Here is a 27,535-nt window from a genome sequence, read left to right on the forward strand (position 1 = left end):
GTCGGACAGTATTCAGGAACAGAAATGAAATAATCAAATGTAAAATAAACCTATCGTTTTCATTGTGTACATAACTATACTGTACAATTAATCTTTAGTCTACAAATGTTAAATATATTGTACCAAATTGTCTTAAATTTGCTTGAAATGCTTACACAGTCACGGGCCTTAAAAACAAATGCAAATAATAAGCTTTCGCTCCGAGGTTACAATTTGAAATGACTCCTAAATTCCTGAATTGTAATTTCTGATCAACTATAAACGCGGCTCTACATTGCAGATCCTGTGATATGACTATTGCAGATTCGCAAATTGCGATATCGATGCTGAAACTATATATTGTGCAGCCCTTATTGCAATAACACTTTCAAACCTAATACTTGGCTAACCTGGAGCCCCACAGTCACAGCAGACTTCGTTTCCAGGCATGCGCAGCACGTCCTCGATGATGGCTTTGGTCAAGTCCTCCAAACTGTCATCTCCAGCACTCTGCTCCCCACGAAATGCCATGTTCAGAGCCTCCTCCTTACTGTTAGTCAGCACCGAGATCCATCTGCACATCACACAGGCACGTGTTTAAATGCATTAAACGCACCACCACAGATGGACACGCACATGTGATTTCACACATACACATGAAAACCGGTTTATACACAAACAACCATTTAGTCTTTATATCAATATATAGGTGTTATGCTCATATTCGATTGACAACAGACACTTAGAAGCTTAGAAATACACAGCAGAATATACTACATGTTATATAGTAAATATTTACAAAATCAGCACAATGATTTTGATGGAGATTTAATATTAAGCTGGATATGCACTTAGAAGCTGGATATAAACTTGTGTAAGCTTTTTATTTTGCCTGCAAGTCAACTTTAAGATTCAGAATCAGAATCAGAAAGTGCTTTATTGCCAGGTATGCTCACACATACAAGACATTGTTTTGGTGACAGAGCTTCTACAGTGCAACAGAATTACAGAGACAGGACAAAAAACAGATAATAAATATATTTTTAAAATAGAAGTAAGTAGTGAATGCAAATATGCAAATTGACAAGTGTATGTACAGGTATATTACTATATACATCATATGTGCAGCTGTTATGTGCAAATTGGCATGTGAAGTATGTTGTTATAAGTGTATATGTGTGTAAAAAGTGTATAACAAGTAGTGATGTTTGTTTTACAATTACTATCATAAAGTGTTAATGAGATGGATTGGCTGAGGGACCATAATTGAAACTCAAATAGCATAAGCAGCATTAGAGTTGGTAGTTAATTTCAGTTCAAACTTTTTCAATAAATCTGTTTAGATCAATTAGATTGTGTCTTCACTCAGAAAGTTAACAGAAGTCTCAACATGATTTTAATAATGTTTTTTTTGTTATTCTGTTAAAACCTTTGGAGATAAGAAATTTGTTTCACGATTTTTTCTTTTGTTTCTGTAATGAAACATTTTAAAATTATAAAATATTGTTTTGGAAATTATATGACCAAAAAAAACCCCAGTAAGATTACAAACTTAAAATGTAACAGATTCTTATAATAGCAAAGCAGAATTTTCACTCCAGCCTTCAGTCCAACATGATTTTTAAAAATATTTTTCATTTATTTGTGCTCAAAGAACATCTGTTTATTTATTTACTTGTTTATTTATTGCAGAAATGCAGCATATATATTTTTCAAGATTCTTTGAATCAAAATAACATAAACAATAAAAAAATCTCTGATAAAATTAAGTGTTCTTACTATAAATGATAAATTTATTCCTTCCTCGCTAAACAAATAAAATCTTACTGATTTAAAAAAAAAAAATAAATAAATAAAATAAAAAAATAAAAAAAATAAAAATAATAATAATAATAATAATAATAATAATAATAATAATTATTATTATTATTATTATTATTATTCCTTACATTTAAATAGCACTCTGGGCACTAAAAGTGCTTTACACATTTTTGTGGGGAATCTCCTCATCCACCACCAGTGTGCAGCATCCACCTGACAAGAAGACAGCCAGACTGCACACCACACACCAGCTGATTGGTGGAGAGGAGACCAATTACGATATGGGGATGGTTAGGAGGCCATGATGGACAGAAGCCAGTGGCCAAAGGACATCCTGGGATTTTTAACGACCACAGACAGTCAGGACCTCAGTTTATCAGGTGTCATCTGAAAGATGACGCTCACTGAACAGTATAGAGTCCCCTTCATTATACTGGGGCGTTAGGACCCACAGACTGCAGGTTGAGCACCCCTGCTGGTCTCACCAACACCACTTTTAGGCAGCAACCTAGCTTTTCCCATGTGGTCTCTCATCCAGGTACTGACTGGGTGCAGCCTTGCTTAGCTTCAGTGGGCGACCATGTAAGAGTTGCAGAGAGCTAGCTGCTAGCTGTATATATATCAAATCTTATATATAAATCCCATTGAACACCTGTGGAGAGATCTTAAAATTGCTATTGAAAAAAGGTGCCTATCCAATATGAGAGACCTGGAGAAGTTTGCATAGGAAGAGTGGTTATAGGAAGGGTGTCAATAATTTTGTCCAGCCCATTTTTGGAGTTTTGTGTGACATTATGTCAAAATTGCTTTTTCCCTCCCTTTTTTGTTTTGTTCCAATATACACAAAGGGAATACTCATGCATATAGCAAAACATGTTAATTCAATACTTTTCTGTGAGAAATACTTGATTTACTGGAGAAAAATCAGGAGCGCCAACAATTTTGGCCATGACTGTATATAAACTTACAAAGCTCTAGCCCTACACACAGGCACAAACTACTCTGGTTAACAGGCAGAAGCTCAGATACACACATCTCATTTTCACACATGAGGGAAATAACAGATGGAGATCTCGACCTCACACATTCACACTTACATCACAAACTCCTGTTCGTCCTCTGCCTGGAAATGATATGTTCGATTATCTGCAGAGGGAAAGAGGCAGAGAGATTATTAGGATGAAGAAAGTCCATTACGCTAACTGGCCTTCAGTCCCTCAACACTGCACTGAGTGCTCTCTGGCTCAGTAATGGAGTTACACTTCGAGCACTCGGCACGCATGAAAGTACTCTGAAGTTTAGTTTCTGTGTAGACACTCACGAGAGATGAGGTCAAAGCACTTCTTATCCTCTCCGCTGGGTTTAACCTGGCAGGTCAGCAGATTCAGTCTCACCGGCTGCCTGTTGGACTGGACAGGGAGTACAGTAATTACAGTTAGCGAGTGAGTGTGGGACCCACACATCAAGAGACAGGACAAATATAACTAAGGAAGGGATGTCCAAAAATACTACACACAAAAAAGAAAGCACACCTGAATCCACTAAGCAAGGTCTATAGGCTCTCTCCTAGGAAAGTAAGTTGGAGCTGGTTGGAGCTAAAATGTGCAGAAAGATAGGCATGGACAACTGTGCCCATAAAATCCCCAGTATACTTCAAGTGAAATTGAAGAACGAACTGAAATTATGTTATCTCGAACAAAATCCAGCAAAAAATGAAGTTGGGTTTGAGTTTGTTTTGCAGTACAAAACATTTCTTCTTTCTCATCATTGTGTTTTGAAATCACTCAGCCTTTTCAAACCTCTTTTTAAAAGAAAAATATATTTGCTTGAAGTATACCAGAGTCTTATTGTTATACCTGTCAAGCCTCCCGTTTTTCCCGGGATTCTCCCACATTTTAGTTCTATCCCACTATCATCCCGTGAAGGTATTTTCACTTATTTCTCCCATATTTTCAATCTTTCTATAAAGGGTGGCAATAAACATTCAAACGCTGATCCTCCTTATACGCAACCAAAACCGCCAAACCACAAGGGAATGCCCCTTGCTCTTAAATGGGAGTCTGTTCTGTGCTTTCGTTTTATTTAGGGATGAAAACACTTTAAAATAAATATAAAAATGGCGGGATTCCTTCCTTTTCATTACAGGTGCCATCGCCCCTCATATGCAATCCTCAAAACAGTCATATAGTGGTGCGTGACTGTCAGACGCGCTCCATAGTCATAAATAGACGCTGTTTCCCAAACGGATTCTGTACACGCGATTTGAAGCGGATCGAAAGTCTGAGTTTTGGGTGTTTGAACCATAGGTTTGAACAGAGATATACACATAATTAATAATAATAACATCTAAAGATTTTGATCTTTTGTCCAAAATGAGCATAAAAAGTTAGGAAAGCAATCAAATGCTTTCATTATAACGTTAGATGTGCGCCTCTGTTGTTTAATGTAATCAAACGAAAAATCTAAATTAATGAGAGATTCATTCACTGCTCTTAAGTCAGAATGTGTAAGTGATACAGTGAAGAAAATATTAATAAGATTTGATAACTGGATTCTATTTCTTTATAACAGAATAGCTATTAATTTTAATAAGCTAAACTGTTTGCTAATTTATTTGCTGCTTGTAACGTGAAGTGACACTGATAACAGGAATCCAAAAGCAGGTTTTATTATGCAGAGAATGGTCAGGCAAGCAACAGTGAACATAGGAGCAAACAGATATATACAGGCATTCCAGAATCGGATCAGACAAGGCTTTTGAAAGAACGAAACACTGACTTGGAAGCACAGGTTGAAATTATAAATAAATATATCAATTATATTGAAATTATATATGCAGTTAGTAAATCAGCATACTATCATCTCAAAAACATTGCAAGAATTAGATGCTTTGTTTCCAGTAAAGACTTAGAGAAACTTGTTCATACTTTTATCAGCAGCAGGATGGATTAATGTAATGGCCTCCTCACTGGCCTTCCCAAAAAGACAGTCAGACAGTTGCAGCTCATCCAAAACGCTGCGGCCAGGATTCTGACCAGAACCAGGAAATCAGAGCACATCACACCGGTCCTCAGGTCCTTACACTGGCTCCCAGTTACATTCAGAATAGATTTTAAAGTATTATTACTGGTCTATAAATCACTAAATGGCCTAGGACCTCAATACATTACAGATATGCTCACAGAATACAAACCTAATACATCACTCAGATCTTTAGGATCACATAAACTAGAAATTCCAAGGGTTCAGTCAAAGCAGGGCTTTCAGCTACTACGCCCCTCGCTGCACGAATCAGCTTCCAGAAATGATCAGATGTGCTATCTGTTTAGCTGTGCCTTTACTGAATGAGCACTGTGCTACGTCAAACAGATCGCACTATTATGTTTTTCTCTTCTTTTTCTTTCTTTTATAACCTGTTTTTAACACATTTTAATCTGTTTTTATCTGTTTTTAATCATTTTTATTATTTGTTTTTATTTTCTTATACTTGTCTCTTTTATTCTTGTTTGCGTAAAGCACTTTGAAATGCCACTGTTTATGAAATAAACACTGTTTATTGCCTTGTTGACCAGTATTTTAATTATTAAACAATTATTGGCCAATTATAATACAGATATTAGTCATTTGCATAGTTATTTGAATGTCAGAATGGTATTTGAATGTTTTTGAATGAAAATAGATGAATAAATAGATCATGCAACGTTTAAAAACACAGGTAAGTTAGTGTCATATTGTGTCATAATTTATTTTCCATTGAGCATGAATTGGATCTACTTAACATTCAGGACAACAATGCAACATTTCAATATGATTATTATTTTTAGCTGTAAAGTTTGATATTGGGTAGGATTATTTAGACATGCGTCAAGTCTTCAGGAAAGTTGCCTTTTCAGATAAAATTTTAAATATATGATGCAGAAAAAAGAGGCTATGTTAAACTAAGTGTGCTGGTTTTACTCTCCCTTCAGCTGTAGCCACTGTGCGGTCTGACAAAGCTTTTACACCAGAAACGGAAAGCACTATGCTATGAAACCCATTCATTTCAGCGCATTATTTGTTGCTGCACTGACCAAAGTGAAAGAGCAGCAGAGTGGACTGTCAATAGCCTGCATGTGTACTGTGGTCAAAGTTCAAAATAGCTAAATCTGTAAATCTGTGGATATTCCATCTATGCATGTACCGCACATGCTCCTCTGAAAAATAAAGTCCGCTTAAATAACAAGCCAACAGAATATGTAGTACAGTAGCTATACCTGTTCCTGCTGTTTTCAAAAGTGCTACTGTGCTGTCATTGCAACGCTGGTAAAATGACACATCTTGACTCATTCACTGTCAATAAAATTTTACTCAAAAAAAGATTTTTATTAAATAATTTTAAGAATTATTACAAAGCATTTTCAGTTTAGTTTTCAGCCAAACGCATCATGAATTTCTGTTTTCAGTTTCAGCTCTTTTTTATTTTGTTGCTTCCTTAAGGTTTTTGCACACTAAAGTGCAAACTTTTCGAATGCATTTTTTTCTTATTCATATGCGAAAAATTCGTCACGTAAACAAATCTAGCACACTGAGTCCAATACGTATTAATTAATCTATTCTGAAAAAAGACAAAACATTTCTGAGTCAACTCAAGCAGTGATACTGTTCTCTCTTCTACAAAGAAGATGAAAAAGAGGAATAGACTACATATTGTGTTCATCCAATACTGCATAGAGAGGAAGGAGAGTTCAGCTCATTATCAAAGAGCTGCGCTGGATTATCTCCAAATGAAAATTTTTTTCAGAAAATCAGTGGAATTTTGGTACATTGCTTGTGATACTTTACATATTCACATACGTAAACGAATCCTGAATAGAGACTGGCAGTACCTATAGACATTATAATGGATGGCGGTCGCGTTGACGTGTCGAAGCAACAGACTGAAAGTGAACCATGCTTTCTATTATAATGTCTATGGGCAGTACGTCAAATGTATGAACAAACACACATACACACACACCACCAAACAGCAGCAGGACAGAGGTGCGCCAATCACTGAATTTAGTCACACATTCTCAACTGTCCGCCAGATTCTGTTTTTGTTTTATGCACTGTGTCTGTCATAAAGTTATCTGTGGCTCAAATGATGGCATTCTGTATTTAGCTTTTCACTTGTATGGTGGCTCTGACCTGTTAAACCAACTCTCAAAGCACTTTTTCGGATGTGAAAAGTGGAAAAAAACTAACCCGGTGTTGTGCCAAGAAACGCACCCCTTCATAGACTTTCATTAACATTCCCAGTCTACTTTTTTTTTTTTAATCCAAGGCCATAATTAATTAAAATGCCAAATTATTACTATTTTGCATTTTAAAAAGCACTAGGTTTACAAATAAATGTAAAATAATAATATTGACTGTAGCGTAGCCTAAAATTTGCCTTTTTGGTGGGTTTTAAAAAGACATTTAGGCTACATGGAACACATAAAATTGAAACTAATAAAATTAAACTAAACCACACATTGAACAATTTACTTAATCTCATCGGTATTGTATTTAAAGTCAATTTTTATTTATTTATTTATTTATTTATATATTTATTTATTTATTTATGTATTTATTTATATATCTTCTGTAAGGGAAAGGTTCCATTCATGAAACTCACTCTCACTAGTGTCATAACTCTATTATTATTATTATTTTTTAAATCAATTTCAGTTAATAGATGCACATTCCAGAGGGGGTGCATTTTACAGCATGGGTGTGTTTCTCGGCACAACATAGATTAGAATGTTTTAATGAAGGACGAAAGTTTCGGAGGCAGTGTGTCAATGCGATTCACTCAACGTGAGGTTGAATTTATTTTTTAACATGCAAAAATTACAGATGAAAATTTCGGATTCAGTGTGCGAAAACCTATATCTAGGGCCAGACGGAATCTGCGGATGTTTTTTGCTATTTCTGTGGAGAATTTTGGTAAAAATCTGCGGATTTCTGCGGAATTATTTTGGGAGTATCATAACTAAAATCTTAATATGTGAAATAAAAAATTATATCTTTTTAAGTTTTATTTATTGTTTAAAAGTCCAATTAGATTCACTTTATTTGGTAAACAAAGCAAGTCTCTCATATAATATATCTACTAAAAGACAGAAAATATTACTGTACAAACGGCATTGTACATAAATCAGATGAACATTTTCATATTAGTCAATAATATTACTGTAATTAATAAAAAAACTGAATAAATGTAGATTTACACACATGTACTCAAGTAAATAAACAGAATTAATGATTGGCTAAAAATCTGCGGAATTTTGAGCGCGCAGATTCCGTGTGGGCCTACCTATAGCATTAATGCATGCTTTTTAAGCACTAATTAAAAGCCAATATGCCGTTAATATGCATAAGCAGCTAGTCTACAGTGAAGTCTACAGTGTCCTTAAACCAAAGTGATGCTTTTTTGTACATAGAGAGAATGATTTGCAGGTTTTGTCTACAAAAAAGAAAAACCTCTTGGGGAAAAAATCCTTTCCTAGAAGCAGTGCGGTAAAACAGATGGCTACAGATCCATAATGGTAACAATAACAGCCGTGATGAAGAAAAGGACTGCCAATTAGTTCATACATGGCATCTGTGCAGCATTGTAGAAAGAATACTTCAAATATTTACAAAAAAAAATGTTTAGTGTTTATAAGAAATACGTAACTGGCTGCAAATTGAGTATCCAAGTTTCAGATAACGGAAAAAAAACAATAGTAATGTTCAATAAATTCAGTAAATATTCAAATGCATTATTAATGTAGCACCTATGATGACTCATTGCTGTTTCTGTATAATTATCAAGAACAACAAAACAATAACAAAATCATTTCATTAAACCCAAGGTGACTGCAAACAAAAAAATAGCAGCACTTTTTTGTTGATGAAACATGCAGATGTGATGGCAGAAAATTGCAGCACATTAAAATGCTATCAGACAGGAATAAGAGCATGCAGCAGCGCAGAGACTGAAGAGAGAAATGCATTCACTCCACACAGCGTCTGCTGAGCAACAGCGTCCTCACAGCAGATTACATGAGGAAACTCACAGACCACCTGCGGCCCGGAGCACGCTGGGTCTCGTTCCTGCTAATATCATTAGTGTATGACTCAGACCGCACTGGGTGCATGTTTCTATGGTAACCGGGCATCACCAACCCCCCTGTGCTCACCTTTACATGGCAAGTTTTGACTAAAAGTGTGAAAACTACAGTCGCCGTGTTGTTTAACTGTTTAGTCAAAAGAAAGTGTCCGTTTATTCTGTAATCGAGGTAATTAAAAGTACTCACTGTGGCATGAGAGATGGTGAGGATGCCATTTTTCACTGAGCACTTCCTCCTCTGCCACACCTTACGGATCCTGCCGAAAGAAAATCATTATACTCTTTCTTAGCAACAGGTTTTGGTCATTGGAAAGTTGAAAGTTGGATTTTTTTTTTCATTTAGGAAGAATAAAAATTCAGTTTTATCACATTTTTTTAAGTAAAAATGTAATTAAAGGTACTAAATGAACTTTGAAACCCATGCAATCCTGTTCACATGAAAATATATACAAAACAATAAGAACAAAATTTATACAAAAGGCTGCAAATATAGTGGTTTAAAATTGGTGCCTAGACTGCAGCTCTGCACAAGTTTGACCAGAGGAAAAATGGTCATGCCCAACTGAGCCTGGTTTCTCTCAAGTTTTTTTTCCTTCACTTTCGTCAATTGGTGAAGTTTGTTCCTTGCTGCTGTCGTCTGGCTTGCATAGTTCGGGACTTGTGGAGCTGCACATTGATGGATTTGCTCTTCAGTGTTTGGACTCTCCGCAGTGAAAATTAAACCACACTGAACTGAACTAAACTGAACTTAAACTCTGAAAACTGTACTGACACTGTTTCAATTTACTAGAACTTCTATGTTAAGCTGCTTTGACACAATTTACATTGTGAAAGTGTTATAGAAAAAAAGATGAATTGAAATAGGAGTTGGTTATGTTAGGTGATCGACAATCTTATTAAATTCCCTAAGCTGCGATATATTTATTTCCTACTGTGTAGCTATATAATATATTTATTGATGTCTTTTAAATTAATAAAATGTTTTAACGGTTCAATTTGGTCAGTGCAGCAAATTACTGAAATGTTTATACAAAATGAGACCACAAAACCAGATTATTTAAAAGAGTCAAAGGTGAAACTTCCCATTTCTGCACCAAATTATGTCTATAAAGGTAATATTAGACACATATAAAGTAAATAAAATGCTAAAAGTGTCGACTTTACCCAGCAAGAATTTTTTGTTCTTAAAAGATGTCTAATAGATGTCTAAACATTGTCATCTTGGCTAAAACAAGGCTAAATTTGGGCTGTCAGTGAAAATCTACAAGATGTCTAAGAATAGGCCTAAGCTAGACTAGTCATCAAATAAACAGAAATGAATGACTACACATATAAAGTCAACAAAGTCTGTCTATTCTGTCTATTTGATGACTAGTCTAGTTTTGGGTGGGTTTTGGACGACTACTTATTTTTAGATGTCTATTAGATTTTCACTTACAGCCCAAGTTTAGCCTTGTTTTAGCCAAGCTTTAGATGTATATTAGACGTCTATTAAACACATAATTATTTGCTGGGTAATGTTTCAAATAGCATTTGTGAAAATAAATGTCAAAAGACGGGTGAAATTATGCCATATTTTTCTTCAGCACAACAAATATATTTATTTAAAAATTAAACAACATGCTTATTTTGACCTGTACTTTTTATTAAATATGTATAATAATTGATTATACTCAGTTGTATTATCTGTCATTATATTAAATTTAATAATATGCCATCAAATGATTATAGTTCTAAATATTCCAGACATTTGTAAATATTAAATATTTTGTAAATTATGATATGTATGCTAGGTGGTTATTACATTTTTTTGAATATTATATGTTCTAAAGCATAGAGAAATAAAATCTAAGCTGTATCAGACTGTTGTTTGACAGTTAGAAGACATTTATATCTTCATCTTTTCTCATTTACCACAAATCTGCAATTTTGTTGGATAGTGTGCATCACAAACTCTTTTCTAACAAATTAACTATTGAATTTGAATGAAAAATATATCAAAGGTTCAAACTTGGCATTGGTGCCACTAATGTTTTTTAAACATAATTCTGACATCATTTTCTAACAAATTACCATGTGAATTTGTATGAAATTATGTTTTTTATTATTTATAAAAATGTTATTGAATTAAAAAGAGTTTCTGAGCAATGATGTTTGTATTGTATGTATTTGCATGAGTTGACACTAGAGCTGTAACACTGTTTTAATGCTAAATCAATCAATTACAGCATAGCCAATTCCATTAGACACAGTGATTAAGAGACAATTAAGTCCCTCTACACAGAATATACAACAACCACAACATCAGACTCCAATTCACAGAAGTGTGTGCACTCACCCATCACTCTTCTTAAAGAGATAGCCCTTCTTCTCACTGCCAAACTCCTTATTGCCCTGCAGCTGGTGCATGCTGTACCCGCTCTGCTTACTCTGAGAATCCTGCACATCATCACAAAAACACTCATAATCTGACCCATGAACAGTACTGAGCACATTAGCATGCCAATATACAGTCATAAACTGAGTCATAAACACCATGAAGCAATAAACTTTAACCAAAAGTCAAAAAAAAGTACAAAGAACTATGTAAAACAAAGGAATAGTTAATATTTTATTCTAGCATCCAATGTATACACAATAATGACAATACAGGGTTTCTGCTAGCTTCAACCACGTCACATTTAAGACTTTTTTAAACCATTATAAGTCAAAGTTAAGACCCCTATCACAATGGTGAAGTCATTTGCAGTCGTTATACATAATATATTTTAATAAGACAACACATATTTATAAATAAATAAATAAATAAATAAATAAATAAATACATACATAAATAAATAAATAAATAAATAAATAAATAAATAAATAAATAAATAAATAAATAAATAAATAAATAAATAAATAAATAAATAAATGTATGAGCATTTCAGTAAGTTTTAGAGGTTATGTTACATGGGCAAAGGAAAATTAAGAAATTAAGTGAATTTAAGACTTTTTAAGGTCTAAAATGTAAAGAGCCCCTATTATGGGTTTTTAAAAATGACCTTCCATGTAGTGTGTAACACAGCTCTAAGTGAAGAGAAATATCCAGCTAAGGCTTAAATTTAAAAGTGCACAGTGTTTAAAACTATTGATTCACCTATAAAAGAGTCGACTCATAGTGGTTCAATTTATCGCGAATTTGCTGCGAACACAGACCCGGGAAAATTGAAACCCCCACCCCCGCCCACAAACACGTACAGATCCCGGCTGAATCATGTCGTGAAGGCGCTGTGCTCTAAAGTGTGAGGGAAAGTTAGTTTTTTTTTTTATCCTTACCTAAAGATAAGGCTGTGAAGAGTCAGTGGTTGAAGTTTATTTTTGCAAAAATACCTTAGCATTATAGCCTCAGCCTTGTGCTGTGTTCCGTCATTTTTCTGATGAGTGCTTCAGCAATCTACATGTTTACAATGGGGGATTCATTGGCCGTTTGTTAAAGGAAGGATCAGAAAAAACGATTGATGCATGGGACTTTGTCAGAGCATGACAGGAACTTTACAGTACATAGTTCATGGATCAGATTCTTCCTCCATTTCACAAGCGTAAGTAATTTAAGTGCGATTAAAATGCGATTTGCCTCTTTGTTTTCTCTAGCAAGCAAATTATGTATTTCATTGTGTTTTGTTACTTGTAACTGCTTGTACTGTATCTGGTTAACTCTTTATATTCTCATATCTAAAACCACGTTGAAAATGCGACAGATTTAAATGCGTTTGTGAGCTCACGATCTACTGCCGTTTGTCGTTGCTATGGCCACCGTGAACTGTTCCTACAAACCTGCAGCGGTAAAGTTTCAAAATAGTTCAGCTTTTACCACTGTGCGGATTAATACTAAATGTGAGTCACTGTTTTTACTTATGGTTAAGAACAGAGCATTATGCTGGTGTTAAACTGCATTGCTTTAATGCATTCCTGCATTGGGCTCACACATACACTCTGCACTCTGACTACTTCAAAACTGTTGATAAGCCGTGCTGGGTATTTCTCTTTGTCTCACGCTGAACACAGTCGACCATTCTCAACAGACTGGGTCATCGGACTAATCAGCGCAGATTAGCATGGTTTGGGAACAAATTAATTGCTGAACGAATCATATGTGAGTTGTTGGGATAGTTAGGGAAAAATAAATGCATATTATAAGACAATGACAGTGTTTTTTGAACTTGCATGCAAATCAGCCTGTTGTTGAAGACCTCCAAAACCAAAATATGACATTTTTTAATGCATACTAAGGGCTCTTTAAGATTTATAAGAATTATAATTCTCAAGACCCTGCAGAAACCCTGTAAATAAATCAGATTTTATTGTTTTATATTTAGCTAAATGCAAAACTAAAAGAAAATGAAAACTAAAAAATTATAAAATAAATAAATACAGATGAGGAAAATGTAATCTGGCAAATGTTTTTGCTTTTTTCTGAACTTACTCTCCTAGACTTCAGTTGGAAGGCAGTGAAAGAGAAACAGAGATGCAGAAATGCAGATGTCAGAATATTGTTTTTATATTTGCAGTGTGCACAGAATAAAATGAAGAGCAAGTATTCACAGCCGCGTTGGAGGATAATACAACCCAGAGCATTGTTATTCAGTCGAGACCAGAGACGTCCGGTTCAAATGGACATCGACTCCAAACAAAACACATAAAAGATCAAACGCTGGGCTCTACAAAAGAGCGTGTGCTGTCACTGCCTGATCCCCATGTCCACGTTTCCTCTCTCTCTCATGAGAACATGTACACTAGCACACAAACACTGAAAACACGTCTCTCTCTAAGGTACTAAATGTAACGCAAATTCTCATCTGGACTCATTCAGTTCTTTAATGCCGGATGCAGCTTGTAAACCTATTGTTGCTACTTGCTCAAATGCCCTGGAGACTGTTTGCTGAGGCTTAATAATAGTTATGAATAACGTTCAGCTAAAATCTTCTTTAATGCTCTACTGAAGAAAGAATAGCCCGAGGGAGAGCAAGTTTTTTTTTGGCAACTACCTCTTTAAGTGACATACATTTCAATACATGTCAATATCATCTTTTTTACTCTATTCTACCAATGTTTCATGTTTACCAATGAGTCATGTTTCATTTCTAAATGAATTCAATTTCTGTAGAAATTATATGAGTCATTGAATGATTCAGTGACTCAGTAATAAACGTTTCTGAATGAATAACCATTTTGAACGAATTCTTTCAATAAAGAAGGCAGCAACTGCGACTTTGCTGTCGTATGAACTCGTATGTGATTTTTTTCTTCCAATCTGAGAAGTTGCATGGAAATTGCTGATGCTTGTGTGGTTGCTGTACTGTGTGACAGGAATTTATAAGCAAAATAAGGCAGCGCACAAGCTCTCGATTATTTTTAAACATGTCAAAAATTTCAGGAGCTGACAGCATTCATTTTTCTTCGACTTGATGTTTATCTCAGAAGAGTGCACTGTAAAATGTAAATGCATTCATAGCATCTTTAAGCTATGAAGCCTATATAAATGCAACTAAATGCCATGCAAAGATGTCAACACTGATTTCATTTCACTGTTTACAGCCCAAAAAGGTCTTTATATTCTGATAAAGTGCAACAACTTTGGAGTTTTGGAAGTAAAAGCACAGTTCATTTTCACCATGGAGAAACAGTTTTTTAAAATCAATTACTGATAAATTGTAAAGATGTTTGAATAAATGAACGAGTTTTGAGTTTGTTGATCAGTAATATATGCTTTTATTGAATTTAAAATAATTGAATCTATTTTTATGGTTCAAGCTACATTTGCAGCTAACGCAGACTCATCTCTTATGCACTTAAATACTTCATTATGTGTATAAACATGCATGTTTTGCAATAAACTATAATTTAATGGTTTACATACAAACCACTAACAATTTTAAACAATACATTTTATTTGATTTCATTAATTTACTCTGTAGCACCTTATTATTAATTATTTCCCCCAATTTCTGTTTAGCGCAAAGAAAAAAATATTCAACTCATTTATAAACATAATAGCTTTAATAACTAATTTCTAACAACTTTCCAATATCTTTGATATGATGAGAGTACATAATATTTTACTAGATATTTTGGTTATAGTACTTTTATTCAGCTGAAAGTGAAATTTAAAGGCTTACACATTTATAAAAAATAATTAAAAAAACATTTTAATTGTTTTTATAAAGGTAAAAGCCAAAAGCGAGAAGCAAATATCTCTTCTCTCACTTCCAAAGGGAAAAATCTCTGCTTATTGCTTTGGGATTTATATTTATTTTTGCATTGTACCCTTTTTTTGGTCCTGGCATACAAAGATGATTCTATAGATCATGTATGCAATGCCGCTATTCTGAAAGATCTCATATAACAGATTAAAGTGTCTCATCAAAACATTGTGAATAAAAAACCTCATTTGCAAAATAATCCCTACCTCCTTCTGGTCCAGCTGTAAGGAAGATTTGATGAGGTCTCTGAGAGCTGTGAGCTGTTTTTTCTCCTCATCTTGGGTCTGCTTTATCTGAAAGTACAGATTTGCAGTGTTTCAATATGGGGTGAAATAAACAACATAAAACAAATGCATCGCTATTTCCTCATTTCAAGATGTCTTCATAATAGTAAACACTCTCTGGAGGAGACACTGCCACATTTATTACTTGCTCGAAGGAACGGTTGACTTGAGCTTTGCTTTATCCTGTCAGAATATGAGATAATATTTCACTCTTAAAGACTCATATATTAATACTGCTTATGTCTTATTGTAATATTTAATATACGCATGATGCTCTCACAACAAGAGCTGCATTATTACTGAATAAACAACATATTGTAAAAGTAAACCATATGCCATAATAGCACAAAATAAAAAAGGAACTCACATTATAAAGATCAGCTGCTAATTTTTCAATATACTGCTTCAACTTGTCAGCAGTTTTCAAGCCATCCTGAAAGAAACTGAAAAAATGCAACAAAAAAAAAGCACAAATGAAATGTTGAACTGCATTAGTTTAATGCTGTATACTATTGATCAGTAAGATATTAGAATATGCAAACATCTGCACAGTTCTGTTTACATTTTATACTAACAAACATTCAAAGATGATCTATCATTATATGTCATCACAATATAGATTACATTACATCAATGGGAAAACAGGACTGAGGGACACTTACTTGCACTGTGCATGATAATACTTGATGAGATTCTGGAGGAGATCCACTCCCTTCTTGGTCTTAATCTCATTGACTTTGATCAGGTACTGTTGGGAACCATGAACAATAAAGCACAGAGAGACATTGGTTTGCTAATAGGAAATTACATCTGAGACACTGCACCCTTCTAAACACACATACACACTTGCTTTGAAGTGGTTTAAGCTGCTCAACTGTAAGAATTTTGTTCAAATACTCCACCCAGACACATCTGGTTAATGAAAATATAAGAAATAAGGAAATATAAAGAAAGGAAAACCTAGCATCAGTCTCCATCAGTTGCATGGAGGTATTGTATAATTATTAGCCCCCCTGTTTTTCCCCCATTAATTTCTGCTTAATTGAGAGAAGATTTTTTTCAACACATTTCTAAACATAATAGTTTTAATAACTCATTACTAATAGCTGATTTATTTTATCTTTGCCATGATGACAGTAAATAATATTTGACTAGATATTTTTTAAGACACTTCTGTACAGCTTAAAGTGACACTTAAAGGCTTAACTTGGTTAATTAGTTTAACTAGGCAGGTTAGAATAATTAGGCAAGTTGTTGTATAATGATGGTTTGTTCTGTAGACAATGGGGAAAAAAATAGCTTAAAGGGGCTAATAATTTTGACCTTAAAATGTTTTTAAAAAATTAAAAACTGCTTTTATTATAGCCGAAATAAAACAAATTAGACTTTCTCCAAAAGAAAAAACATTATCAGACATACTGTGAAAATGTCCTTGTTCTGTTAAACATTATTTGGGAAATATTTAGAAAAGCACAAAAATCAAAGGGGGACAAATAATTCTGACTTCAACTGTATGTGTACAGACGGAATACAAAATTATTAGTATAATTAATAATAATATAAATATTATTCATGTGAATATACAGTAAAATTATTCTTTTTTTTTCAAATATTTTAACAGAGTAAGAACATTTTCACAGTATTTTCTATTAAAACATTTCTTCTGGAGAAAGTTATTTCTTATTTCTTCCTGAAATAAAAACACTTTTTATATTTTTTAGATGTTTTTTTAATGATAAAATTATGAGCCATTATGACATTGTTGTTTTACACTGGCTACAAAGCAAACCACTGCTGTACAGGGACTTGCTTAATTGCTACTAAGGCATAACTGCCAACATTTGTCTTCGAAATTCCAGAAGACTGAAATTAAAAAATATATTTTTTAAAAATAACCCCCCTAGTCTACTCCTACTGACATTGCTACCACCGTGTTTTAAATCCCACATCTAACACCTTTGCAGGAATCATCAGCGTAACTGGATTGCAACATATGTTGCTAGATTGAGTTTTTAAAAAATGCTTCAAGATTTGAATATTGTAAGGCGATGAACTTCATACCCGATCTGGCAACTTGACAAACATGGACAAAAAGTAATTTATCACAACTAGATTGGGCCATACAAATTACGGGAGTTTCCCGGGAGAAATAACAAAATGGGAGGGTGGCGGGAGATATGTGTGAAATATGGGAGACTCTTGGGAAAAATATGAGTGTTGGCAGATATGTAATAAGGCAACCATGCTCACCACTTAGCCTCCCCTACACAGTGCCAATTATAGTCAAATATGACTTATTTTCCAGAAATTTTCAACAGTTTATAGATCATTTTGGGCAGCACTGTGGTGCAGTGGGTAGCAAAATCGCCGCACAGCAACAAGGTTGCTGGTTCAAGCCCCGGTTGGGTCAGTGGGCATTTCTGTGTGGAGTTTGCATGTTCTCCCCGTGTTGGCGTGGGTTTCCTCCGGGTGCTCCGGTTACCCCCACAGTCCAAAGACATGCGCTATAGGTGAATTGAATAAGCTAAATTGGCCGGAGTGTAAGTGTGTGCAAGAGTGTATGGGTTTTTCCCAGTGTTGGGTTGCGGCTGGAAGGGCATCCGCTGCGAAAAACATGTGCTGGATAAATTGGTGGTTCATTCCGCTGTGGCGACCCCACAAAGGGACTAAGCCGAGAATTAATGAATTATAGCTCATTTGTGTATCTTGGAGTCATACTGTATGTTTAATATCTACAAAAACACCAAAAATATCAGGTAAAACAATTTAATGAAACATAAATTTAGTTTGATAGTCAGGTATTTCGAGAGCCAATGAAATTCTGCACACAAATACTCAAAACCAATGCTGCATCCCAATTCACATACCCATACTATTCTCTAAAAGTATTTACTTTTTTGTAAAGGAAAAGTATATATTTTTAAGTATGTAACAGAAGAGTACGCAAGCTTTGGGACACACTACTTCCTCATTAACAGATTGTTATGTTGCTTGGTTTCAAGCCCTGTCAATAATCCACACATCATCCACATTTCTGTCATATTTAATTTCCTACATTATTGGAGAGGCAGCAGCAGGATAATCTGCCATTGGAAAGTCTTTCATGCAGAGAAATCTCCTCAGGTCTTTAGATAATTATGCATTTAGAAGTTAATGTCCAAACATATCTTGATGTAAGTTCACATTGTTGTTCCAGATGAAATATAACACAGAAAAAAATGCAATTTAAATATTTTCCAGTTGGCTAGATATTAATTAACATTCAAACAAACATCTTTACTTAAGCCTCTCTATTTTGACGGTTGGTCTCGCGTGTCCACCATGTTTGTAGTTTATTTATACATGTGACCCACGTTTGTTGTTCTAATCAAATTCTCGTCCAACGCGCAATGTATTGTGGGCAATATCAGCGTTTAGAGTATGGACGGTTAAATTTTTTACCGCAAATTTTTACCGGAAATAATAAACCATCCGGCAACCTTTGGCATACTCTTTTCAGCATACTACGATTTGGGACATACGAATTCTATTTTCAAATACTATTTAGGACGAATAGTATGCGAATAGGGATGAAGCACAACTCCTTTCTCCATCCACTTGAGGCCTGACTCATGAATATTAATCAGGCTATATGAATGGATCGTTCAGTAATGTTACCTAGCAACATCAAAACAACCTAATTAATATTCATGAGCCGAGACGCTGCCATGATGTTTCAACCAGACACTTCAAAACTCGCTCCATTGCTTCTGGCTAAAATCGAATGCCTTTGAAAATCCCTTGGCCTTTCACAACACCGCAAATAAGAGCAGACATCTTGGCAGGAAGTTGCTGAACAATCAACACTACCATCAAGCTGACTTCCAGGAGAAAAGAAACAGAAAGTTTCAATTCTCACAAGCCCACACACACCTCACACATCTGCAGCTGAAAGATCCTCCGCTCCTTCTCCATCTCTTCTGCAATCTCTGCGCCGGTGATTTCTGTGCGGATCATGCCGTGCTGCTTGGCATGTTCTCTCTTCTCCTTCTCGATCTTTGTGCTATGGCGGAAAACACCAGAAACAAAAGATGACTACATTTCAGATGTTAAACAGAGGTGACTGTAAGTGACTCTTTCACTTTGACAATGATAATGTATTGTGTTTGTGCATAGACATGGTCAAGACGATCTGCTGCAATTCAAACCGAGCATCAGAATTTAAAAGAAAGGTGATTTAAGTGACTTTGAACGTGTCATGGTTGTTGGTGCCAGACTGGTCTGTTGTTGGTGGCTGGTCTGAGTATTTCAGAAACTATATTGGGATTGTCACGCACAACCATCTCTAGGGTTTACAGAGAATGGTCCAAAAACAGAAAATATCCAGTGAGTGGCAGTTATGTGGGCGCAAATGCCTTGTTGATGCCAGAGGTCAGAGGAGAATGGCCAGACTGGTTCCAGCTGATAGAAATGCAACAGTAACTCAAATAACCACTCATTACAATTAAGGTATGCAGAAGAGCATCTCTGAATGCACAACACATCCAACCATAAGGCGGATGGGCTACAGCAGCAGCAGACCACACAGAGTGCCACTCCTGACAGCTAAGAACAGGAAACTGAGGCTACAATTCACACAGGCGCAATAAAATTGGACAATGGAAGATTGGAAAAACGTTGCCTGGTCTAAGGAATCTCTATTTCTGCTGTGACATTTGGATGGTAGGGTCAGAATTTGGCGTCAACAACATAAAAGCATGGATCCATCCTGCCCTGTACGAAGAGTTCAGGCTGGTGGTGGTGATGTAACGGAGTGGGGGATATTTTCTTGGCACACTTTGGGGCCATTAGTACCAACTGGGCATTGTGTCAACACTACAGCCTACCTGGGTATTGTTGCTGACCATGTCCATCCCTTTATGACCACAGTGTACCCATCTTCTGATGGATACTTCTAGCAGATAATGCACCCTGTCATAAAGCGCGAGTCATCTCAGACTGGTTTCTTGAACATGACAATGAGTTTACTGTACTCAAATGGCCTCCTCAGTCACCAGACCTCAATCCAATAGAGCACCTTTGGGAAGTGGTGGAACGGGAGATTCGCATCATAGATGTGCAGCCGACAAATCTGCAGCAGTTGTGTGATGCTATCATGTCAATATCGACCAAAATCTCTGAGGAATATTTCCAGTACCTTGTTGAATCTATGCCACGAAGGATTAAGGCAGTTTTGAAGGCAAAAGGGGTCCAACCCAGTACTAGTAAGGTGTACCTAATAAAGTAGCTATATATATATACAGACTTTATTAGGTACACTTTACTAGTACTTGCTTGAGAAAAAAACATAAGCGCCCATTTTTGCTATATATAAAATAATACATTTAGTAAAATATGTCATATATTGCCACATATCAGTTTTCTATATGGGATTGTTGTAAAAGTGCTGTACATCACCACATTATATTAAACAAGCTTTTGCAAACTAATACCAAAGAACAAAGAATATAAACACATGCTAATGATACTTACAACTTGGTTTCATAGTCTTTCCAGGCCTTGTCGAAAGGCTTTTTAAGGTCCTGTGTTGAGGGAAAAAAATAAATAGCGCAATTAGGTATACTGTGTGTTATAAAGCATTTTTCACAGTTGTTAAACTGAACACTTTGTTATACAGTATAAAGCAGCGCAAAGAAATCAACTACAGTATATAAAGATGAACATTATTCATAGATGCATCTGATGTACAGTAGCATATGAGAGATATGGACTGTGGTAATGCAATTGCTTTATCAGATTTTCCCACTCTCAGGAACCTATTTTCTGGATGTAATGACGTTATTCACTTTGCTACTACCCAAATGTTCATCAGCTCAAATAATAATCGATTACGAAAGATGCACAGATGTTTTGGCTGGGTCCTTTTGGAGTGTGTCAGTTTTCGCTGAAGTTTATTAGTTTGCTGGCTTCCTAGAAAAAAATAAATGTGTATATTTACTCTGCCAGGATACAGATGTTTACAGATGTTTAAACCTTATCAGGGCTTGCAAAACTTCAAATAGCCTTTTGGGCAGGCACTCTTCACTTTTTGGTAGCCTGAAATAAAGTGGCCTCATTAGAAAAGACATTATTTACTATATTAAAAGAAATACATATGTGAGAGAATGCACAAGCACTGAAATAGACTATAATTTTCCTCGCATTAATATGTTAGGTGCGACGGGCAGGGTGGATAAATTTTTCGTAGCCTGACTGGAAAACATAACAGCCCTGGGACGTTGGACTAGCAGAATTGTGAGCCTTGCTTTTTTGTCAGAGCACAAGCGTGACAGATCCCCCTGGTTTCTGTGTGGCATTTTTCTATAGTTTGACATTCGCGTTGCTATTTTTAGATGTTTTCATTTATTATGCTGTTTTACACATCACATGAAGCACAAAACAATGAGAAAATGCAACAATTTCCCTGCATTATTGCTGATGCATCAATAAAACATTTTTAATGAATAAGAATGAATTTCACAAAAGAAGCTAAATTCATTAAAACCGAAAAAAGTACTTATTAAATATATCCAGCAAATTAAATATCTACTAGCTACTAAAAAGTAGGAATGAATGATATCAGATATCATCCAAAATTCATCAGCACTGTCTGATACTGGGTATTTGCAGCACTGTAAAATGTAAGCTGTAGCAAAAACAAAAAAAGGCTCAATTATTTAAACTTTACGCCTTTAGTTTTGAGTGATTAATTTTTACAATTTTGTAAAAATATCTTTTTAAAACTGACCTTTTCAGATAAATGAAAATAACTCTGGATTTAATTTACAGGGCAGAATTGTAACAGTAGTGCCTTTCTAGTATGAAATAAAATCATAAGATTCATCCATTCACTCATTTTCTTTTCAGCTCAGTCTCTTTATTAATCAGGGGTCACCACAGTGGAATGAATCGCCAACTTATCCAGCATATGTTTTACGCAGCGGATGCCCTTCCAGCTGAAACCCATCACTGGAAATCATAAAACTGTTTTGGATAAATAATAATATAATAAATGAAAATAATAATAGTAAAAGGTCTCAGAAAACAGTTTAGCTGAAGTTTAACTGACGATTGCAGATAATAAACTTTCTAGATTATAAGGAAATCAAATGTCACATGGGTGTGACAAACATGACAATCAAACTTAACTGTTCTTTGGCTGTGAAGTCTCAATTAAAGAGAGACACAAAAACATCATGCTTTTATTCCAATCAAAGAGGAACATCTACAGCACAGTAAAATAAATAATCTGTGAAGTAATTTAAACTAAAAATTCACAGACACATTCTTGAGAGATATGAAAGCTATATTATATCTTGTAAAAATAGATATAATAGGTTTATAAGTAGGTTCTTTAAACCAACCGTGTATTTGTACACATGCATTCTAAGCCGAAAACCTGAAAATAGTCAGTACATATTGTGAATGTGCACATTAAAATAATATCTCACCCAAAAATAAAAAATTCCTCTTTTACTCTCCCTCCACTTGTTTCAGACCTGTTTGAGTTTCTTTCTTATGTTGAATGATTATATTTTGAAGAATGCTGTAAACCGGTAGTCACTGATTTCCATAAAACCTTTTTTTTAGACCATAAAACTCAGTGGTTACCAGTATCAAACATTTTTCAAATTTCAATCTTCTTTTGTGTTTGACAGAAGAAAGAAACTCGAACAGGATCATAACCACTTAAGCTGGAGTAAATACTGACTAAATTTTCTTTCTCGGGTGAATTCTCCCTTTAAAGGGGTGGTCCAGATTGTATTTTTAAGACTTGGTCGTGGTTATAAGTTGCAAAGCAATGTGTGCTCATGCTTCACTTGTATAAAAACACGTTATTTTTTCATATATCTTACTTTGATTATATACAGCTACTTAGCTAACATGAAAACGACCCTCAAAAGGCTCTGATTGGTCACCTAACATAATGTGCTGGGATTCGCGGATCGGCTCCACGTCACCACGAAAAAGCCTCCACAAGCATGAACTTTTGCGCTGTGTAAACACTGTCAGTCAGAGTAGCTGTTAGACGTATCAGTTTGTGCCTGAATCAGAGAGAAAATGAAGAGGACACAGCTGAACCTCACATGTCTTTCACATATATTCAGGTTATAAGCATGTGTAAGTAATATGAAACGTTCACATATCTTTTGCGAGTTTGTTATTTGACGCAGGGAAAGCGGCCGAATACTGTTTACAGCAGTTTGACGGATAATTATGAATTTGTAGCTAAATTGTTAACAGTGCCAAACAGCATTTCCCCTTGGTAGGGGAATGCTCCTTCTTCGAGGAGTTTTTAGCCGAATCTAGCACTGAACTGAGAGAGATTCTGAAAGCTGTCCTTTGTCAAATGCTAGCTATATATTATAATTCTCTGGAACATAACTAAAATTAAATTGTAAGCACTTCTGCAGGAAGGCCATCCGCTGTGTAAAAAATTTGCTGGATAAGTTGGCGGTTCATTCCACTGTGGCAAACCCTGATTAATAAAGGGACTAAGCCGAAAAGCAAATGAATGAATGATTGTAAGCACTTCTCTCTTTGTGTTGTGTCCTTTGGAAGCCCAAATACAGAAACAGATGAAGCTCTGTGGAAATAGCATGCTTTGGACAGCATTTTAGCTCTCTCTGCTACAATGCAGCACTACAGTGCCTCTGGCCTCATGATCTCACTGGCCCAGATGTATTTTTTTGTAGTCCCTGAACTTCGTTCACTGTAGGCTTTGCTAAGCTAGCTCTGTAAAAGCCAATGTCTCCCTTTGCATAGAACTTTAAGCGTATTACATTCAGAGATGTTGTTTATGTTCACACAGCTACATTACACATCAACTAGAGTTTAAAATATAACACCGTAGCGGACCACCCTTTAACACCCCTGTTATCTACTCCTTAGTAAAAGAGAAAGAAAGTGATAGCAAAAAAAATATTTGGATATATATCTACTATATCCCTTCTGAGTCCTGCTGTTGCAAACTGATGCTGATGCAACAGCCTATGAAAGCTGTCCTGTGTTTTGTTTTCATTTCCTCACACGATTTAAGCGTCTCTGGGCAGGTCCTGGTTATACATACAGGAGCATCGCTATGGCTGCTTGTTAATGCTTTATGAGGCATCTGTTCCAGTGCAGGAAAGATTTTAGAGAGAGCTGATAATGTCCTCTAGGGACGGCACTTATACCCTTCAACTGCCTCTGCCTCTGTCAATAAGGGCTTTAGAGAACACTTTCATTTCCGCTGAGTAAGAGGGTGAAAGAAAGAGAGAGAAAGATAAGAGAGAAAGAAAGAATGGGGGCTGGTAGGTATGAATGCATCCTCCTTCTACAGAGCAAAAAAAAAAAAAGTGAAGCCTCATCACTTCCACTCAGAAATTCAGCTGATGCTGCAGAGGCTCTTAGCCCGGGTCGTGCTAATGTGAAAACAATCAGACAGCAGCTTTAGCGCAAGTCATTTTCTCAATCGCTACATGTTTGCCTTCGAGCCTCAGACATCAACAAGCGTCTGACAGGAGTGGTCAGTCTGACGCCTGAGCTCTTCACCTCAGTCTACCAGCAAACACTTCAAACTGACTGAGTCAAAGGACGTTAAACACTCCCACACGCTGTTTACTAGCGTTAGCATCGGCAGTTGCCTCAGAGCTGCGTTTCATAGAGGACAGTGGCGAGAGGAAGCCTGTAATTTAACTCAGACGAGATTTACAGTGTGCGTTTTTGGGTCCGAAGGGACTCATTTAAAGCGGGTATGGGGCAGTAAATCAGGGTGTTCCTCAGAGGGGACTTTTCCAATTAGTTGAGTCCTAAGATGCGGATGTAAATCTTACCCCCTTCACTCCCTTTAGATCTCCTTTGAGCAGAGAGTCCAGGGTGAAGATGACGTTGTGGCTGAGGCTCTGGAGCTGAGGAGAAGAGAAGGAGGACAGTCAGGAGCAGTGTGATAGATCAGTTATTATAGCTCACTGAAACTACAGATAAATTTGAAAAAATTAAATTAAATAAAATTAAAAAATTTAATTTTATAAAATTGAAAAATGTAATTTAATAATAAATTAATTTAAATTTAATTTTAAAAGAAATGTAATTTAATTTAATAATTTAACTAAATTAAAACAATAAAATGAAATTAAATGAAAAAAATTATTAAATGAAAAAAATTAATTAAATGAAAAACAATTAAATTAAATTAAAATAAAACAATAAAAATAAAATAAAAATAAATTAAAATTAAATCAAATTTAAAATTAAATTAAATTAAAAAAACTAAACAGAAAAAAATATTTAAATAAATAGAAAAATAATAAAATAAGAAATCTAATTAAATTAAATTAAAACAATAAAATAAAATAAATTGAAATTAAAAATTTAAAATATACTAAATTAAATAAAAGACAAAATAAAATAAAAAATTAATTTCAATTTTAAAAAAATTAAATAAAATAAGAGATTAAATTAAATAAAAAAATTTAATTACATTAAAACAATAAAATAAAAAAATAAAAAATTTAATTAAATAAAAAAATATATAAAATAAGAAATATAATAAAATAATTAAATTAAATTAAAACAATAAAAATAAAATAATTTTTTTATTAAATTCAAAAAACTAAATAAAAAAAGAATTAAATTAAATAAAAAAAATAATAAAATAAATTAAATTAAATTAAATAAAAAAATGTATAAAAATGATTTTTATTTTATATATATATATATATATATATTAATATTAGTAAAATAAAATAAAATAAATTAAAATAAAATAATATAAATCCCTTACCAGGTTCTTGAGGAGAGCAGCCAGCTCTTTGATAAGTCCAGAGAACTTGATGAAGGCTGTTCCCAGATCAGAGTTATCTCGGCTGATGAAGTTGCTGCCAAACTTGTCCAGTGCCTGTCCATAATTCTCTTCATTCAGCACGTGTTCTGTAGAGAAGATGAACAGAACATGCATATTATGCAAGGTCAGGGGAATCTACTACTTCTAGGGATCTATTCAGCACCACTAGTGTCAACAGACTTCAGTGATGTTTTTAAACATGTTTCCCAAATCCTCCTACAATTCATGCCAACTCCCTGCACATTTGCTGTCCACAATAGTTTCCGGTGTGAATCCTAAACCCCAGGATCATAAATAAACCAGTAAAAGCTCATTCAGTACACATCCACTAATATTGACACCCACTGGTAATGGTCTCCCAATATGATACCAATTCGCTAGGCCAATTCGAAGCTGCAGATTAATTTGAGTTATGTTTTTGTAAAATGTCCTTCAAAAAAATCTTTTAAAAAATTGTTAAAAAATAAACTAAATAATAATACAATTTAAAAACATGCAAGTCATGTTGGCTGCTGGTATTGGTCATTGGTCAGGATTTGACAAATAAAAAAGCTTTACATCTCCTGTTACAAGTACAAGTTGAGTTCTGTTCCAGGAATATCGCAAATGTATAGCAAACGTCTGCCAAACGTCCTGTACTGCCAAATCTGAAAGGTTGTGAGTACCAACTTGTGGTTGTACAGCGAAACCGCAATAAGGCGCTCAGGTAAATTTGCCATATTAAATTTGCCGTCATATATAATGCATTTCAAACAAACAGGCATTCTTCGTTATATCACAAAAAGATACACATACACTACTTGTTTACTCGCTGTTTTTACTTGCTGTCTTGCATCCCTTTATTTACGATCACAGAAGTACAGCAAATGGTATTATGGCAATTTCAGGTACAGTCCAAGAAATGCTCAAGGTGGAGATTGCAGATGTTAGTCAATATCAAAGGTACTAAAATCCTATAGTACATCAATAAACAATTTTTTTAAATATGTGTTTATAAAAAAAAGCCTCTACTTTGTCCAAACCCCACTACGGTGGCTTAGGCATTTTCAAACTTAATGTTTTGAGCAAAAGATCAAAAGGTTAAACGAAAAAAAAAGATATATTTTTTCCCAAAAGTCTCTTTTGCTTTGTCCATTAAAAAAACATATCATCTACATGAGAGGCATGATCTACATAAGAGGCATGAAAAGAAGATAATGTGACCATCTTTAGTTTTATGTAAAGTTTAGGGTCTCCATACTGGATACAT

The 27,535-nt window shown here is 34.8% G+C and overlaps 1 protein-coding gene across 1 annotated transcript in view; it reads right to left on the reverse strand.

Moving 5' to 3' along the window:
- The window catches only part of asap1a (ArfGAP with SH3 domain, ankyrin repeat and PH domain 1a), a 96,634-nt gene that overhangs the window by 26,132 nt on the left and 42,967 nt on the right, over positions 1-27,535 (reverse strand). Inside the window, exons 5-16 of the mRNA XM_056477383.1 lie at positions 26,227-26,372; positions 25,277-25,351; positions 20,955-21,004; positions 19,356-19,485; positions 16,106-16,191; positions 15,811-15,886; positions 15,366-15,452; positions 11,256-11,356; positions 9,105-9,174; positions 3,122-3,209; positions 2,898-2,946; positions 390-553 (exon numbers count right to left, since the gene is read on the reverse strand). Of these exons, the coding sequence (XP_056333358.1) occupies positions 390-553; positions 2,898-2,946; positions 3,122-3,209; positions 9,105-9,174; positions 11,256-11,356; positions 15,366-15,452; positions 15,811-15,886; positions 16,106-16,191; positions 19,356-19,485; positions 20,955-21,004; positions 25,277-25,351; positions 26,227-26,372 (1,122 nt within the window). The remainder of the gene's footprint in view (positions 1-389; positions 554-2,897; positions 2,947-3,121; positions 3,210-9,104; positions 9,175-11,255; positions 11,357-15,365; positions 15,453-15,810; positions 15,887-16,105; positions 16,192-19,355; positions 19,486-20,954; positions 21,005-25,276; positions 25,352-26,226; positions 26,373-27,535) is intronic.

This window comes from Danio aesculapii, chromosome 2, assembly GCF_903798145.1.
Source record: "Danio aesculapii chromosome 2, fDanAes4.1, whole genome shotgun sequence".
Classification (NCBI taxonomy): Eukaryota; Metazoa; Chordata; class Actinopteri; order Cypriniformes; family Danionidae; genus Danio; species Danio aesculapii.